The sequence below is a fragment of the Anomalospiza imberbis genome, chromosome 19 (genome assembly GCF_031753505.1).
Source record: "Anomalospiza imberbis isolate Cuckoo-Finch-1a 21T00152 chromosome 19, ASM3175350v1, whole genome shotgun sequence".
Taxonomy (NCBI): domain Eukaryota; kingdom Metazoa; phylum Chordata; class Aves; order Passeriformes; family Viduidae; genus Anomalospiza; species Anomalospiza imberbis.
The window spans coordinates 5671048-5689468 of record NC_089699.1 but is presented as its reverse complement, the minus strand read 5'-3'; the positions used below and the strand labels follow the sequence as shown (position 1 = coordinate 5689468).

General features: G+C 53.0%; 2 protein-coding genes across 2 annotated transcripts in view; both read right to left on the bottom strand.

The window, feature by feature from the left end:
* Positions 1–17500, bottom strand: part of LOC137485101 (heparan sulfate glucosamine 3-O-sulfotransferase 3A1-like) — a 31759-nt gene extending 14259 nt beyond the window's left edge. The window contains exon 1 of the mRNA XM_068209351.1: positions 16838–17500. Coding sequence (XP_068065452.1) covers positions 16838–17406 — 569 coding nt within the window. The 5' untranslated portion in view covers positions 17407–17500. The remainder of the gene's footprint in view (positions 1–16837) is intronic.
* The window catches only part of BLOC1S3 (biogenesis of lysosomal organelles complex 1 subunit 3), a 284248-nt gene that overhangs the window by 196252 nt on the left and 69575 nt on the right, over positions 1–18421 (bottom strand). The window lies entirely within an intron of this gene.

The window sequence follows — 18421 nt, the reverse complement described above, 5'->3', positions numbered from 1 at the left end:
CAGGATATTGTTGTTCAGCAGAGATTATGATAAAGTTTTGGAAATTCCTGTGGCATGGCCTGGACTGCTGGAGATGGTGTGTGTACATCTGTGTGTGTATCTGTGCCTGCAGAGGGTTTCAGGAAACACCCAGACACCTCAAAGGACCTCACTGTGCAGAACAAAGGTTGTTCCTTAAATTATGCTGAGAAGTGACTTTTTAATGTTTCACTACACATCTCCTGCTGCTGCATGGCCGAAAAACCCTTTATTTGTATTACAAAAAAGGGAGCCTGACCTCAGGCTATGATCTAAAATACATTGAGTCACACAAGTTTACTCTTGCAGTTCTTCATCCTTCCTGTGCCAATTCTTTGTCCTTTTGCTAAATGAAACTTTAATGGCTGGGAAAGGGCTCTGTACTTTCATTCCCAGAGCAAAGCAGTCAAGTGCAAAGGGGGCAAAAGTCTCCAGAAAGCTGAAAAAGATTCTTCCTGGCCTAATTTGCAAGTTCTGGGCAAGGCAAGGGCCAGTGCTGAGGAAGCTGCACAGGGATGGACACTGGTGTCTCCAACCCCACAGTCAAGGCAAGGAGTTTAGCCACTACTCACAAGATCATGCAGCAAGAGCTCTTCCCTGAGCTCAGCAATTCCACCTTCTCCCTGGGAATGCATCACTGTCTGATCCAGCATCGGAGTCAGCTGACATGTTTCAGGAAGTTTTAGTTTGCAGCAGATCTAAATTTCATGAGTAAAGGGCACAGCAGCCAGCTCAGCTCTGGCTGCTCTGTAGGTTTGCACCATGCTCACCTTCGTGTCCCAGGGAAGGGATGTGGAGGCTCAGGCTTGGGCAGTACTGTGACACCGAGGTTGTTCAGAGTGAATTCAGCTCAATAATGTGAAAAAAAAAAAAAAAAAAAAAAAAAAAAAAAAAAAAAACACTAAAAAGAAAGAAAGATGAAGTTGTTCTCCAGAATACAGATGGATGAAAAAACCCCAATTATTGACCTCAAGTTCGGAAGTCAACTTGAGTCATTTGGATCCAGGTCACTGCTCTTCCTCATGCAGCTCTGAACGTGGGCTGGAGGCTTCAGATCAGCTCCTGAAGATGAATCCAGCCTCTCCTTTTCCAGGGCTGCCCTGCCTAGCAAGACCAATCTTCCTTCACCATTAATTTCTCAGCATCCAAAGACAAAACCCTCTTCCTCTTCCATCATGCTTCCTGGGAATATGTAAGGAAACACTGGAAGAACTGACCAAGCCCATGCTGACACTCTGGAGAGCAGCAGGGATTTTAAACCCCACAGCCCACCACAAGAGTCACCCATCACCCCATGGTGGGTCCCACCTTGCAGGGAAGTGGGACCACAGGGACCCTGACACGGTGTGATCTCTCCATTCCAACACGGAGAGCCACGGAGGGATTTGGAAAAGGATTCTGAGCCTTGGGAGCTCAGGTCTTCTGCTCTTAAGCCACTTTGGAAAGCCCAGACAGGACCCCTGGAGATGAAGATTTTGAAGTGTGATCAAAGAGACGTGACATAGCGAGGAGGATTAATGTTTCTGCAAACGCACAGTGAAAGCTTCTTAGTTACTCCAGAGGGGTTTTTTCCAAAGGGGCCTAAGGGAGTTAGGCACTTAAAACTCACTCAGATCCTTTATTTAGTTTGCAAATCATGCACTGGAGCAGTGCAGCAGTGTGACCCCTGAAGCATTACTTTTCGAGCGTGTCTGCTTGAGTGAAAAGCTGAATCGATCCTGGCTGTATTGGTGGCCTCCTGCAGCTGCTCCTTCTCCACACCGAGGGAGCGAGTCTGCCTGCAGAAACAGCTGAGGGCACAAAGCATCTGAAGAAAAAGAACAAGACACCACACTGAAACCACGGGGACTGTGTGTTCAGGGGGATGGCTGGGAGCAGCTCCAGGTCTGATCCCTTCCACAGGGGTTTGTGCTGGACATAGGGAGCTGGAGATGTGAATGATCTCCTTCTGGGCAAGTCCTTCCTGGTGGGTCTCACCATCATCTCTAGGAACGCTGCAGGAATCACTTATTTCATGACTTTGGTTACTCTTCACTGCTCACATCTCCCTGCTGTTTTTTTCCTCCATCTCCAGTTTTTACAGTCAAAATCTGTAGAAAGAAGACACGGTGGGGGCTTTGCTCCCCAGCTGGTTACATACTTGTGATGTCCTAATCATTCCTACCACCACTTCTAATCCTATTGCACAGGGCTCCAACTTGGGAAAAAGCAGTATGAGGAAGCTGGGAAAAAGACAGAAACAATAAACAAAGAACCTGTTTTCACACAAATATTCCTAATAATAATAATAATAATAATGAGAAATGCAGATCATGGTCTGGCTGTTTCCAAGCCTTCCCACAGGGTCCCCTGGGTTTCACTTCACCCACCTCATCACCACAAACTGGTCAGGGAGGCAAAGAGGGAGCACAACACAAATGGGATGTTGGGAAGCATGGCACACATGTGACATGCTATTGTCCCTAATTTGATTAATGAAGCCATCACGCTAACGGAGCGTTCTACACACCCCCAGCACCTTGTTACTAACCCACACCAGGAACTTCCCAGCACAGCATTAATTCCCCAATACTTGCCTTTCTCAACTTTGTCAGGTAATTGTTTATGAAAAGATGAATGTATACAATAATACCGGGTGAAGGGAGCTGATGTATGTGGTGTTAATGAATGAAATAATCAGTTTGGCAATAACTGGCATGTGTATTTGTCAAAAGGGAACCAGCAGGACATTAGCATTCTGCAGCCACCAAACCTTTATCTCCTGGTCTTGTGTTTGACAACCGCCCCCAGATAGTCCATGAATAAAATACAGAGTAGTACCCAGACATAATTAAACTGCCAATGTGGATGTACCTAAATGAACTTGATATCTTAATGACACTAGATAGCAGGGGAATAATGAAGGCGGTGTGAAAGGAACGTGCATAATGAGCACAGACATCGCGGCCGGCGCTGCCCGCGGGGACCGGCGCTCCTCGTTAGCACACCCAGCACTGCCACGGCTCCCACGCCACCCCAGGGACCCTGCCAGGCTCACCCAGGCCAGTGCTGAGGACAGAGTGCCACCCCTCAGGGGGTAAGGGCTGGTCCTGCAGTGCTTGTCAAAGCACGGGGCACGTCGTGCCCTCCCTCCGCCAGAAATCCCTCCTTTGCCCTGATGCCATGTACAGGCTGCCCTAGAGCAGAGGCTGGACAGAGCTGAAGAATAAAGCAGGGATTTATTAAAAGACCTCAATGGATGCACCTTGGGCAGCACCAGAGCCCAGCCAGGGCTGCACCCAAGATGAACCCAAATGGTCCCAAAATGCACGAGCACTCCCGGGGGCTCTCACTGTGATCAGCTCTGCTCCATTGGCACATTGCAGTTCATTGTCCCATTCCAGCTTTAGCCCATGCAGTCCCATCCTGCTTGTGTTTCTCTCTCCAGCCCACGTTGTTGATGCTCTTGGGCCTGAGATTTGGATCATTTGTCCTTGGTGCCCAGCTGGAGAAGGAATTGTTTTGTCTCCCTGCTCTGTGCAGAGAGCTCAGCATCCTTTGATATGAAGCTCAGACCCACACACTAAAGCATCACAGAACCTGAAAAAATAAAAGCTAAACCTGAGGTATCAGCCCCATCTCTCTGCACCCAACCCTGCAACATCTGCTCCTCTGGAGAGCTCTGGCATGCTGCTGTGAAGCACAGGCATGATTTTAGGAGCACTTAATGTGATTAAATTACCAGACATGCTCCTTTTTAATGTTTTGGTGGGTTTTTTTTTTTTTAGCACAAAGATGGTTTTCAAGGAAACAAGCTGTTCCTTGGGGATGGGCAGCTCCAAGGATGTCCCAAGATAACTCAGCAGCACAGAGCCACAACCCCTGATTCCCATCCCATGCACTGACACTGAGCCAAATGTGTCCTCTCCCAGCACCTATGGGTGCAATCCTTCCTCTAGAGGATGCTGGACACCCCTGACAGTCATCCCAACTGTCCTTAGGAAGCTAGTCCAGTGTGAGATAGGAATTCACACCCCAAAGGCAGGTTTGATCCCTCTCCTTTGGGGCAGCACACCACTGGGCTCCTACCCCACACTGCTCACAAGGTAATTGTCACTTACTGCTCTAATGGCTCCAATTTTGGCAGCAAATGAGCGATGCAGAGGAAGTATAAGTCTTATTAAAGAAGTAATAATGGGAAAATGGAGCACGTGCTACAGGGGAAGGAACGCTCCCCCAGTACACAGGATGCAGCCTGGCTGGTATTTGACAGCAGCAGAGTCCCTGCCTTCTGCTGAGAGAATTCCAAGATATTTGAATACAATAATCTCAGCATGTAGGAAAGCAACTGGTGCAATAGGCTCGGCTTGACTTGTTGTGATGTAATTGATTGAAGGCTTCGAAATTGTCACACAGCCAGCGTGGGAAATGTGACCTGAAAGAGCTCCTATCTCCCTCTGTAAAGCAGATTAGGAAAAATTGCTTGGTGCAAATGGGAAAGATACAGATTTGGGGGGAAATCACCTTAAATCCCTGGAAGTGTTCAAGGTTAGGTTGGATGGGACTTGCAGCAACCTGGGCTAGTGGGAGGTGACCCTGCCTACAGCAGGGGGCTTGGAATGAGCTGCTCTGTAAGGCCCACTCCAAGCCAAAGCATTGGTGATTCCCTGATTCTATCCAAGTCCAGTAGCCAGGGGCAGCACCAGTGCTGGGCACCCCAGTGCAGGAAGCACAGCAAGTGTGATGCTGGGTGGAGTATTGAGATGGGTTAAGAAACACAACTCCTGTTAGGGCCAGGAAAAGGTGGCACCAGGTGTACAGCCTGCCCAGGGAGCTGACAGGAGGAACCTGGGCATATGCTCCTCACCACCACGTCCTGAGCAATGACAGCCACCACTGCAATGATGCAGCCGAAGTGCTGCATATCCAGTGGGGATATTTGTCCCTGGATATTTGTCCCAGTTCTTTAACCACTGCCTTCCTTCCTAGGAAAGACATCCCCATGGTGCACCCTCATGAGACAGTAATGGGATTTCATTAGATTAAATAACTCCAGTGAACCCCAGAGACCAACAGCACTTTAAACACGGAGCTCGGAGTTAGAATTACTGTTATTTAACATTGATTAGATTACAGGGGAAATCCAATTTCTCCCTAACCATATGCTGGGTATGATTTGCCTAGTGGGAGATGTAAAGGATGGCATTCCTGGAAATCTCTGCAGAGGGAAGGGCCCACGGCTGAGTCAGCAATGTCAGGGTGACCCAAGGCTTGTGCCTGAAAGTCCTTCTGCAGAGCAGGGCTCAGGGGATGTCCCTGTTGTCCCGGTCCTTACTTTGCTCCAAAGCTGCGGGTGCAGGTAGATCTGTATCTGCCACGTTGGTTTATCATCCCCTCCAGCAGGAACATCACCAGGAAATCATTGGGCCTCTCTGACCCACATCCCTGCTTCAGCTGAGGCTGCTAATCACTCCCCCAAGCTCCCTCCTGACTCTTCTCCTCCCAGAGCACCAAGGCTTGTGCAAGGGATGTGCCTGGAGCTTCTGGCACTGCCCACCACTGGTGCTGCAGTGGGAAGAGAGCAGGACAGTGCCCAGGTCCCTCCTTGCTCCTCATCTCCAGGATCCTGCTGGAATCTGTTTTACAGCTCTGGGCTGGGAGTGGGCTGGAAAAGGTTGGTCAGGGCAGGAGTGATCATCTCAGGGTTTCACTCCTACTTCTGGAAGTGTGGCAAGTGCCCTCTCCCTGAGGACAGCACAGGGATGGGATGGTTAGGTGCACTTTCCTTCCCAGTGTGTGCCATGTGCTCAATGCCCAGCTTGGCAGATCAGCCAGGACAGAGCTTCCTCTGGACATCTTGGCTGATGCATCTTTGGAAGCTGAGGGGTCAAACAACTCCTAAATACATCCCCCACAGCCTGGCTGCAGGGATGGCAGCACCAAGAACGGGGACACACCCAGGCATCAGCTGCGACCCCGGGGTTTGCTGTCACTGCCAAACAACCCCTCAATTGTGCAATTAGGGAGCTGGGAGCAGATGAAGCTGGAAACTCCACGGTGCAGCCCCCTCCAAAGGCACAGCTCACAGCTCGCTGACCCTGTCACATCACACCGTGGGGACAGCAGCTCCCCGGGATGTGACAGGGGGCCACGACCCCCCGTGCAGGCAGGGCAGAGCTCAACCTGTGCAACACCAAACAAAGCAGCCCTGGTGGCGGGGCAGGCTGTGCTGCCCAGGGCTGACCCCGGCCGGGGGCACTGGGGATGGTCAAACTCAATTAAACTGCTGTATGCTGCATCTGGGTCAGCCTGGGAGCCCCTCCCCTGGCCCAGCCTCTCTAACTTGCCTGCTAAATTCTTCAGGAGGCTGTTCCAGAGGAGGTCCTGCTGTGGGAGGAAGGGTGACAGGGCCAGGAGCAGGCAGAGCTGCATCATGACTTGTGACAAAGGCAGCTCTGGGTGCCCTTGGGATCACACCCTGGGCATGTAAAAACAAGATTTGATCTCAATGTGACTCCCTTGTCCAAGCCTCTGAGCACCTTCTGTGCCTGCCTGTGGTCAGAGCAAACACAGCCCAAGGAGGGCAGTGCTGGAGGGACAGATCCTGCTGTTCACTGGCTGCAGGAAACCCAGTCCCAGCCCTCCCAGCTGCACCTTCAGCAATGAGCTCAGCTTTGTGAGTTCACCAGGCCCTTGCTCACCACCAGCCAGCTGAGTGTGTCCCAAAGCCTCCTCAGCTGCTCTGGACATGACACAGAAGATGCTGTCCTGGCCAAGGAAATGCCCATGCTGGCCCCTGGACCTCTCTCTCCACAGGTGCCCAAAAAAATCCCATCCCTGGTCCTAAGGAGAGTCCAACTGAGCAGCTGGACAAGAAAATTTGGTGTTCTGTGGGACACACAATGACTCTCAGCCATTCAAACCCACCCACAGACTGTCCTGGGTTTTATTGTGCTTGCTCAGAAGCTTCTGGCAGCCCTTAAACCCTGTCAGGTTTGCACGGGGCAGAGGAGTTGGGCTAATGACCTCCAGGCAGCACAAGAGCTGACAGGGAGCAGGAGTTTGATGGTCATTTCCACCCAAATTACCCAGACCGTGGTGCAAAGTGGTGGAAATGCTCCCTTCTTTGCTACCAACCACATGATGCCAACTGGAAAACTCCTCCCTGCACAGCAGCTGGATCTTTAACCAAACAACACCAACCATAATTCCCCTCCAGTAAGAGTTATGGGAGGATGAGCCTTGCTGGGTCACCCTGTGATCCACAAGGTAATTCCTGTGCCAGCAGCAGGAGCAGACCCCTGGGTCTCTCCCAGATGAGACTTGGCAGCTCCCTCAGCTGGACTTTGTTTCTGGTCCATCACCCTTAGCAGCTCCTGGTGCACTGTTCTTTCCCAAGCACTTCCAGGGTACTTTTTAGACTCTTTTAGCTAAAAACCTCCCGTGGCAGCCAATTTCACAGCTTAATCTCACACTGTTTGAGAAAGTCTCTAATTCTGCTTCTTTCCAACCTGTTGCTGATAGTACAGATGGAGACATGAGTAAGCACCCCATGAAACCTCCTCCCAGAGGCTTCTGGACCCGTGGAATGGACGTGGACAAGCCAGGGCCCCCCAAGCCCTGCACAGGAGGTGGCTGTGCCAGCTGTCAACCCCAAACCACAGCCCTGCATGTCACTGCCTGTGCTCTGCTTGCTGCAGGCAATGAGATTTTCCTTTTGTGTTTTTATCCTCCTTTAGAGGTGATGAAGGCTATAACAACCTTTGCCACACACGTACAAGAATGCTGAATACCAGGCAAATATTCACATTCACACAGCAGAGTTCAGCAGTGCAACAGGACGGGATTATTGCACAATATTCACTTTATGCCTTGCTGTGACACGCAGCTTTTGCATGCAGAAAAACCCAAATTGTCTTTCAGAACAACCTGACAATCTCACAGCAATCAAAAGCAGAGGACCCCAAGCCCTGTGGTGAGGCTCTGCCAGCAGGTCCATGGACAGGGAACAAAGGCAACTGGAACCAGCTGAAACAGCAGACTTCATTTTTAGGGACACAGACCAGAATTACCCGAGATGGAAGTTAGCCCAGACGTGGGGATTAGCACCCTCATCCCTTGTGAGAGGCGTCAGGGGAACTTTTCCTGACCTTCAGCACGAGCAGCAGGTTGAGGAGCAGCCTGGAGGATGTGGCTGGTGCCAAGGGAAGCTCAGCACACGTTGAACACCCATAGCTGATGCTTCTACCAGCCAACCTCCACTCTCACCACAGCCAGGGGAGATCAACACTGCCTGAACACATGCCAAGAGGTCCCACATAACTCTGCCAGAGGCTCTGGGTGCTTTTCTGCCTCTTTCCCCGTGGGCAGAGTGGAGCATTCACTCCACCAGCGCTGCTGATGGCCATGGCACAGCACCAGCCTGCCAAACACAGGGGCTGGGATGAGCTGTGCCGTGGCTTTGCCAACATTTCCTGCCAGCAAGGTTTGGGGAAGTGAGAAACACCCCAGACGAGGCCACTGACCCAATGCCTGTGTCTCACAGAAGGGACATCTCCCTCACTTGTGGCTCTGGCACAGGCTCCTCCTGCCATCACCAGTTTTACCTATGCAAATCACAGCATGTTAATGGCTCAGTACTAATTGAACCCACTAATTGCTTCCCCCAGCCAGGCCTGGAGACCCTGCCATGGCTACAGGATGCCCAGGAGCAGGGGAAAGCTGTGCCTTGCTGCACCTGGAGACCCAGGGACCTCCCAATAGCTTCATACTGAGGGCTAAAACAAAACCTGGCAAGGTACAACCAGGAGTCCAGCAACGCCAGAAACAAAAATTATTTAAGGAGCAAGTTTCCAACTGAGGCAACAACTCTGGAGCCAAAGTGCAGCTGAAAATGGGAAAAGCAACATGTCCTGCTGGCTGCAGGGCCTTGAAGCACATCAGCACGGGGGGGTCACTGATCTGCAGGGGGTTTGGGGTGGCTCAGCTGAGCCAGGCAGCTCCTTGGCACAACACCTCTCCTGGGCATCACATCTCCAGCCTTTCACTCACTAGCTCTGTGCTGGAGGAGTCAGGACACAGAGCATCACCCAGGTGGTGTGGGAACCCAGGACGTCCCTCTGGCTGCCCTGGCTGGCTCCAGACCCTGGCAGGGGGCTCGGAGACCTTGGCACCAAGTCAAAAACACCTGTGGCTTCCATTTTAGCCCGTGGGAAAAGCTGCCAACTTTGTGTGAGGAATTACAAGCCACAAGGGTGTGAGTAGTGTGGTAGTTGAATTAACACAGGGTGAAAAAGCAGAATTTTAGGGTTTTAAGATAAGGGGTTCAAGGGGACAAGATGGAGGGATTTGGGCATGTCCTGACCTCCTTCTCCTTCTCCTTGCCCTCCATGCCTTGCTGTGATGGTGACACTTTTCTGTTGGTTTAAGGTACAGACACACTGTCCGACATAAATGACAGACATTGGCACGTTACTGCAAACATGGCACACGGAATTTTTAGTATAAAATGGTAACACCACCCCAAGTGGGGGTCTGTCACAGACTGACCTGCTGGACAGACCGCAGCTCCTTGAGAAAGAATGTTCTAGATCAGGGAAAATAAACAACCTTGAGAAGCCGACCCTACGCATTCTGACTCCTTTGGCTGCACGGGCTGGGAAACAAAGACTTTTACACTCTCAGGGTCACCTCGATCCACAGACCCTGAGAAGGTGCGAAATCCAGATGTTTCCTCACCTGTTCTACAGAGCCAATGCTTGGGATTTCTCTCTGTAATTAGGCTTCCCAAACAGTCCAGTTCAGACTGTGCAAAAGTGTTTAAATAACGTCAAAAATGCTCTGTGTTACAACACAAGACCATGAAGGCAGAGGTGAAATGGTAATGACAAAATGCAACACTGAGAGTTGAAAGCTGCAGATATGAACACACAGAGCCACACATGGAAAAACACAGAAGGCAAAATTATTGATCTGGTGATTTTCCATAAAAGGCTTCCCCAGACAGCTTGGTTTATGGGAGGGAGCCCTCTTCCAACGGGCAATGGCAGAACAAATCAGCCTGGCTTTCTGCATTTTTAACAAAAAAAGACCCCACTGGAGAGAGAAATAAATAATTAAATCGATAAATAGCCAGCTTCCCATCGTGATGTCGCACTTGAACCTGAACATCTCTCCCCAGGGGATGATATGAGAAGGGTGGTTGTGGAAAGAAATTATCCAGCTGTTAATATCCCAGCTTGCAGCCACCAGCTGTGCTCAGGAACTGGAGTCAAGGGATAGAGCTGGGAGCCAGGCAGGCTCCCACTGAAGCTGCAGGAGTTTGGTGCAAGAAAGGCCTCCAGATGTCTGGAATCACCCCAGTGGGATTTTCTAACGGCACACTTGGGCACAGCTGCTCGGCCATGGGGAAAACAGCCACACGAGGCTTCCAAAGCTCCCCTGGGGCAGCAAGGAGAAGTTTCTCCTCTATCTCCCACCAGAGGCATACCCAGCAGCTTGGGGGAGTGTGAGCAGGGATCTTCATATCCTGCAACAGATGGTGTTGCAAGAGAAAGAGCACATAACAAGTCTCCTCACTTCCAGGAAGCAAGAAGGATGGTCTTGCCACGCACGAAGGGAACTGGCAATTTCTTCTGCTGAAAGATTTCCTCCTGCAGAATCACATTATTCAATGGAAGAAACGCCAGGAATAATTCACTTCCTCTAGCAACTCTATTTATACTCTCACTGCGGGCACCGTCCTGCTCACGTCGCTCCTGGCACAGGGCTCAGGTGAGCGCAGCTTGCAGCTGAACATGTTTATCCCCAAACCATGAAAAAGTGAATTTCCCAGGAAGTGGGGTATGCAGGAGAAAGGCAGGAACACCAGCCACTGTCACAATCCCTGGGGTGACCTCAGACCTTGCATGAACACCCCCACTGCCCCACTTGGGCAGTATCCAACCGCAGCAGCACAAATTTAACTGACCCAATTCACTTCCCTCCCATAATACCTGCATGTAATAAGAATTTGAAAAGATTTATGGCCCCAACACCTGCCCCTGCTGCCCCTCGCCAGCATCTGCTGTTTCCCTGTGAAAGCAGTTTGGGTTACCTCAGAATTCCCCAGGGAAAAAGCATCATTAGCAGCTCAGGAGTTTCAATGCCTGCGTCACACAGGGGGCTCATGGGGGGCTGTTCTCAGGTTTTCTGATCACTGGTTGTTTGCCCTGAACTCTTTGGAAGTGCACCAGCTCCCTTCCCCCTCCCCAGACCTCACTGCTCCTATTATAAACTTCAAAACGTGAAATCCAAGCTGGGCTGTGGCAAAGACATCCTGGTGGTGATGGTGTGGCCAGGGCATGGCCCTGGATCCCAGACTCCATGGAGGGACCCCCAGGAGCTCCCCCAAAGGCAGCAGAGCCAAGGCAGCTGGACAGGCTACGAGCATAGCTGGAGACTCACAAAATCCAACCAGAGTGGCTAAAGCAGGTGAATCTGCTGCTTCTCTGAAGTTTATCCCAATTTTTGCCATACATGAGCTCTCCCCCCAGCCAGCTGCAGCTTTGTGCTGCTCTCCACAAGAGCTGGCTCTGAGAACTTTACTGACAACTTCTTGGACAGCCAAAGCCATGTTTTCCCAATTGCTCAGCACCAGCAGACAGGGCCAGGGGAGCTCTATTTGCAAACATCTCAGGCAGAGGCAGAGCCACAAGGTGGGTGAGGAAGTTGTTGTTCTCTCCAGGACTGGGGTGTGAAGCAGTACAGAAGAGGAGGATGGGCTACAGACTTCTGAACCAACCCATGTGGTGCAGACCATAGCATCTGGAAAAAAGAGTCCAGTAAAATCTGAAGAATTTATTTTGATGCTTTCTGATAGGAATGTGGTTGACTTCTCCCCAATATGTCAAGAGCTCACTCCATCATCAGAAACAGACACAAACCCCAGATATGAACTTCTCCATTAAGAGAAAACAGAAGGGATACGTAGAGACACAAAATGGTTGGAGAAAACCACCAAAAAACAATAACCCTGTGGGGTCTATTTAAGGAGTAAGAGGGGAAAGAGCCCAGCCCCAGTTCTCTGCAGGGAGATCTCGTAAGGAGTGTCTGTACAGTGCCATCCCTGGATAGTCCATCCAGCTGCAAGAACACAGCCTGTCAAAGCTGGGTCAAGGCTACAGCTGCTCTGCCAGCAGCTCTGGTGGGGTTCACCTGCTTTGGGTGGTATTTAACCCATCAGAATCCAAGTTACTCCTCGTGTCTGTGCTGGTGAAGGGTGTCACACCACAGCCCTGCTGGTTCCATCCCTGCAGCACAAGGCAGTGACTTCCCCTTTACCCGTGGGCAAACTGAGGCACACCACCACATCTCCCCTGCAGCCAGGTGCCAACTTCCAAACTGCTTCAAATCTCCACTAAAAATCCTTGGGGTATCCAAGTCCTGACAGTGACAAAATACATGAGCACCAGAACCAGTTACTGTCTTATACAGACTCAACGACTCCAGCCCTGATTTCCCCAGCATTTCCAGCTCCTCTCCCCTGCAAAGAAAGGTCCCTTCAGCCACCCACAGACCCACCTCATCCTCCATCTGCAGGGACTCCTTGCCCAGGAGACCCAGGCTGCCCAACCAGCACAGGCACTCTCCACTGCTGTGCCAGGCTCAGCCCATCTCCATCTGTTGTTTACAGTGAATTAGCTGCACTTTGGGGCCATGACCACCTTTTGTTTCCTTTTTATACAGTACCTGGCCCTGCGAGCTCGGTACAGGAGGTGTTTGATTACACAGCTAATAAATAAACAAGGACCTTGATCCTCTTCAGCATGTGGCTGTCCAAGGCTGCAATTTCCCGGGAAACTGCTTCAGGCTGTGCTTGATGCTATTAGTGAGTCAAATGTGCTTGGGAGATGAGATGTTCCCAGGACAAGGAGAAGGTACTGCTAAACCAGCCCTTCCTATGTGCAGCAGGGGGTGGAAAACCCAAACTGGTTTAAGCTTAATGTCCAATAGCACAAGCCATGCTCTGTGCTGGGCACACCCTGAACACAGCCAAAGAGCTGGTGTTGCTTGCAGAAGCAGCAGGGATGGCTGAAGGAAGGTGGGGAGATGATCACTTCAAGGCAACTCCTGCTACAGCATCTCCCTCATACAGGGGGGTTTGCAACAAGGTCTTTCCTCCTGAAGGCCACCTGGTCCTGCTCCACCTTCTATAAATTGTATTTACTGCCCTGATGTTCCCCTGACATCATCCACGCACTCCTGCCCCCCACACCAACACTCTCCCCCTCCCTCGCACACTTACTCACTCACAGAATGCTCTGCTGGATTACAAAGACCTGAAAACCCCTGCCACAGGAGCAGCCTGACTCCTCCATCCCCAGGGCTCTGATTTCACCCTGGTTTGAGGCACAGAGGATGGGACACAGCTCGAGGTGGGATGAAGTTGCTTATAGCTGCTGTGAGCATCTCCCCTCCCAGCAATCCTCCTCTTCCTCCCTCTCAGATCTCTTCAGCATCTGAGGTGTTCTCAGAAATATCAGTGGTTGCCTAGATTACAAAGGAAAAAAAAAAAAAAAAACTGGAAAAAAATCCCAAGAGGACATTAATTAGGAGTCAGAACTCCCCAGCTCTGGAAGCACTGAGGAGGAGCAATATTTAAACTCCCAACCTGACGGAGTAACTTTGAATTATCTTTCATCTTCCCCTGCATCAGATGCAATCTAATGACATTAACTTGGCTTCACTCTAGTGAAAGTGGCATTGGTGCTACAGAGGCAGGGAGATTAAAACATATGAAATAAATGTTCCCGGGGTGACTGACAGTATAATGGCATTCCAACAGGCAGCTCAATCAGTGCAAGACTAACAAAAGATCAGAGGGAAAGAGCCAGATTCGCCATATCACCCACAAACACAGATATTTTCTTTTAATCCAGGCTTTTTTTTTTACATGACTGGCTCAGCCCCTGTTCTTGGGAGTTTTCCCCAGGCTGTACAGCCGTTTTCGGGTGGGGGTTGGCAGTTGAACTCTATTAAAGCCCATGCTCACCTGCTATTGAACTCTGTTAGCTCAATAGCCTTGTTCAGGGCTGGAGCAGCAATCTCAGCACTGAAGTCAATGCGAGCATTGTGGGCTGCCCCCTCCCTCCTTTTGTCCCCACTGGATGAGGGGACTCAAACCCAAAACAGAAAAAGCTCCTTTGGGCACACAGCTGCCCTTGATATTCAACCCACACACGGGCCCACACGGAGGTGTCACACTCACCAAATTCAATCCCACAGACAGTTTTGACAAAGTCAGCCTCTCCAGGGGACCAGGGGCTGCACCATTACTCCCTTTATTTCCTGGATGATGTTTCCATGCACCCCAGCAGGTGAGCTGCATGTCACCAAGCCCGTGCCCCACAGTTACACCTGGCTGGCTGCTCCAGGAGCATCACCCCACTGCTGCAGCCACCACCCAGCCATTCCCCCTGCTCACAGCAGCTGCTAGGGGAGCAGCTCTTTTATTTCCAGGGAAAATCAGGGCTCTCCTCATGCCCGAAATCCCACAGCCACCCTGTCCCTGTGGCAGCCCACCTCTGTGCTCCAGTGACAGCAGCATCAGCTCCACAGGCTGGCTGCCTCTTCAATCTCTGCAACAGCCACCAGCTTTTTGTTCCCTGGGCACTGGCTGCCTGTGCAGGCTTCCTGCAGGGGCTGAAAACAAACCCAAGTGTTTATACCTTGTAATGACCCTAAACCTGTTTAGTCTGACTGCTGGGAAACAGCAGCACATGAAACCTAAGCCTCTGATGCCAAAGATAAGGAATTGGGACCTCTGGCAAACATCTGGCCATTTCCCCAGCGCTGAACCCTCATCAAAGATTACAGCAAAGCGTGCGGAGAGACAGGTAGGTTTTTAAATGAGTATTTTAACTGGTGACCAGCATGCTGGCACCGCAGCTCTGCCATCGCGCCGGGGCTCCGTGTGCTAGCAAAGATTACTCATACAAGCAAAGCCAGCAAGATTAGGTCTCAAAGGAATAATCCCACACAAAGAATTCACTGTACCTCAGCCTCCACAGGGCTAATAAAAAACAAAAAAAAAAAAAAAAAGGAAAGAAAAAAAAAGATGAAATTCAACTCAGCACATCAAATACCAGAACAAACAAACTGCAGCAATTGATGGGAGAGCTCATGTGCCAACTGCTAAAACATAATGATTACACAAACAGTGCACGGGACAGCACGGCCAATGAACAGGAGCTGCCAGATCAAGACCAAACCTCTGGAAAATTATATCCCCGACACTGCACTATGCCCTAAATGCCTGTGGCTCCTCCTCTGTCTAGGTCTGCACTCCTGCTTCCAGAAGCAGGTCTATCCCACTGCCATCTGCTCCTCAAAGCTTCGGGTGCATCTTTGATAAATGAGCTTTTCTGCATATCCACCATAAATTTCAGTAGATGCCACCCTACAGCCATGTGTTTATTTTTCAAAGTCAAGACTTGATTAGAGTTCTTGAGGTTTTTCAGATTGATTTTTAACGTTTCCTTTCTGCTACAGGGTCAGCATGTGGAAATTGGATAAGCACAGACTAAAAATACAGTTTTGTAGACAGCTTCAGCCCACACAAAAGGAAATCTTTCTTCTCAAGAGAACCCACACTTTGCAGCCTGCAGAAACCCAGCGTGTTTCTGACACCGGCAGATACACAAGGAAGCTCATCCCTTCCACGTGTTAAGACTTTTACATAAACACTCGGACTGGCAGTACTACCCTACTCCACATTTCAATACTGTCACCACAGGCTGAGCCAAAATCCTCTTCTCTCTGCTAATAGCCGGGCTTTATGCTAAAGTAAAACAAACTCCAGGGGTACCCAAAATCCTCTCCTGTCTGCTTGTTCAGTCAAGAAAGCCACAAACGCAAGACACACTTCTCGAGACAGCAGTTTCACTCTCACCCTCACCAAGCCCTCCTATAGGAATCTGCCGGAAAGACGCTCCTCTACTAACTTTAAAACACACCACAAAAAAAGACCTGAACAACGTCAGTGAGAACCCTCTTGGCTTTAACGTTTACTGGCTTGTTTAACAAAACACTGACTCATTGAAAGAACCACCCGATCAGCCTTTTGCTAGTATTCCGCAGGCAAGGTGAGCATGTGGGGCATGCTCCTGGAAGTGACAGTTTTGGTCACATTTTTAGTCACTACTGGGATGCTGAAGTATTTACGTGGGAAAGAGGAGGTTTTTGTCCACGCTGACGACAGGAAAAATTGGCTTCTAGCGGCTGCAGCGCTGGGCTGGGAGCTGCGGCGATCCGCTGGGGAGGCAGCCGGGGCTGCGGGGTGGCTCGGCTGAGACCCAGCGGTCAGCCACAGGTTTTGCAAAGAGCCGGGGGATTATAAAGATATTGGGGGGCCGTGCTTCTCATGACAGGGTTTAGCTCTGCCTCAGCATCCCCGCGCAGTCCTCAGGGCAGCGGGGCACCACCGCTTCTCCCTTTGTGTGTGTCACGGACCCCGCAGCAACAGCCGGGCTGCAGCGGCAGCGCCGGAGGGACCCCGGGAGCGCTGGGGACAGGAGGCTCCTGGAACGGGGAGAGCCGGGAGGGGGCTGCGGGGAGAGGCGGGCTGGAGGATTTGGGAGCAGGGACAGAGGAACGGGTGGAGCGAGGGGCTGGGGGGAAGAGTGCTCGATGAACGGAGGGACGAACACGGGGCTGGCGGGGCGGCCGAGGAAAGGATCGGCGGGTTTGGGGAGCGAGGACGGGGCTGCCGGCAGCGGCGGCCAGCGGGGGGCACTGGCGGCTCGGCCACCGCTGCATCCCCATCCCCGGTCCCGGCCGCGTCCCGCCGCCCGTCCCGTACCTGTACCAGGCGAGTCCTCGCTCGTAGTTGCGGTCGAAGAAGTGGGGCTCGGCGCCGACGGCGCGCACGTCGGGGTGCACCCGCAGGAACTCCAGCAGCGCCCGCGTCCCCCCCTTCTTGACGCCGATGATGATGGCCTGCGGCAGCCGCTTGCTGCCCTCGCCCAGCAGCAGAGCCAGGGTCCCGGCCGTGCCCGCCGCGCCGCCCCCGCCGCCCGAGCCGCCGGCCCGGCTCCCGCCGCCCCCGGCCGGCAGCTCCGCGCCCGGCGCCGCCTCCTGCCGCCGCCGCCGCTGCTTGAGCCGCTGCAGGAGCCGCTTGCGCCGCGCCGCCGCCGCCTGCCAGGGGGGCAGCTCGGCCGAGCCGCCCAGGAACTCGCCGCCGCCGCCCTCGTCCTCCTCCGATGCGGCGCCGGCGGCGATGATGGGTCCGGGCAGCGTCTGGCAGCGGTCAGCCAGGCAATAGAAGACGTAGAGGGACATGAGGAGGGAGCAGAGCATCACCAGGAACTTCTTGAAGATGCTGCGGGGCAGCGGCTCGGCGGCGGGGGCGGCCGCCGCGCTCACGGCCATGCTACCCCGAGAGCGCGGCCGGGCGCCCTGGCCATGCTCCGCGGCCGCCCCCCGGCGCGGCCCCTCCGCGCTGCGCTCCGCGGGGCCGGGGGGCTGCGCGCTGCCGCATCCCCGGCGCGGGGACCACGCCGCAGCGGCGCTTCAGGGGGGCATCCCCCGCGGGGGACAGCGGGGGCTGGGTTTGGGGGAGCGCGGAGCCGCCCCCGCTGCCGCTCCAGCGGGCTCGGCGGGGGTGCGGTACCGGGGCTCGACGCGGGGCTCCCACGTGCGGAGCCCGCCGCGGAAAACTTCGGCGGAGGCATCGCCGGGCGCGGGGCGGAGCGCTGCCGGCGGCGGGGCCAATGGCGCGGCGGGGGCGGGGGGCAAAGCCGCCCCCGGAGCGGGCGGACCCCGCTGGGAAGCCGCTGCCGACCCCTTTAGCGGGGAGCGGGGGTGTCCGGGAGGATGTCCCGGAGGATGCGGGGATGCTCTGGGGGATGTGCCGGGAACCCCCCGGGAGGCCGTGCCGGGGGATGCGTGGGTGGCCGGGAGGTTGTTCCGGAGGTAGACGGATGCACGGATGCCCCGGAGGCTGTGCCGGGAGGTGCGGGGGTGCCCCAGAAGCTGTCGCAGGGATGCCCTGAGACTGTCCCGCGGGGCAGGGAGGAGATCTGGGAACTGTTTCCTAGCTTTCCTCTCGGTGCTGACTGCTCTCCGGCCCCAGCGGGATATCCTGCTGCCCACGGGCAGCCTGCTTTGGCAGCCGAACTCCGCAGGACTTTTCCGTCCAGCACGTGCGGTGCGATGAGACCCTGGTGTTTGGCTGACCGCGCTGTCCACCTGCCTGCCCGGCCACTCAGGTTTTTTGAACTAACCCCCCCCGCATCCCTCCGGACCTGAGAACAAATTCCTGATATGCCCAATAATCCACCCTGACAGACACAAATCCCTTTGCATGGAAGAACAGTCCCCCTTAAGCTCAGCGAAGCCAGTGATGGGTGTAAAACACGCTCACGGTATCACAACCAACAGTTCC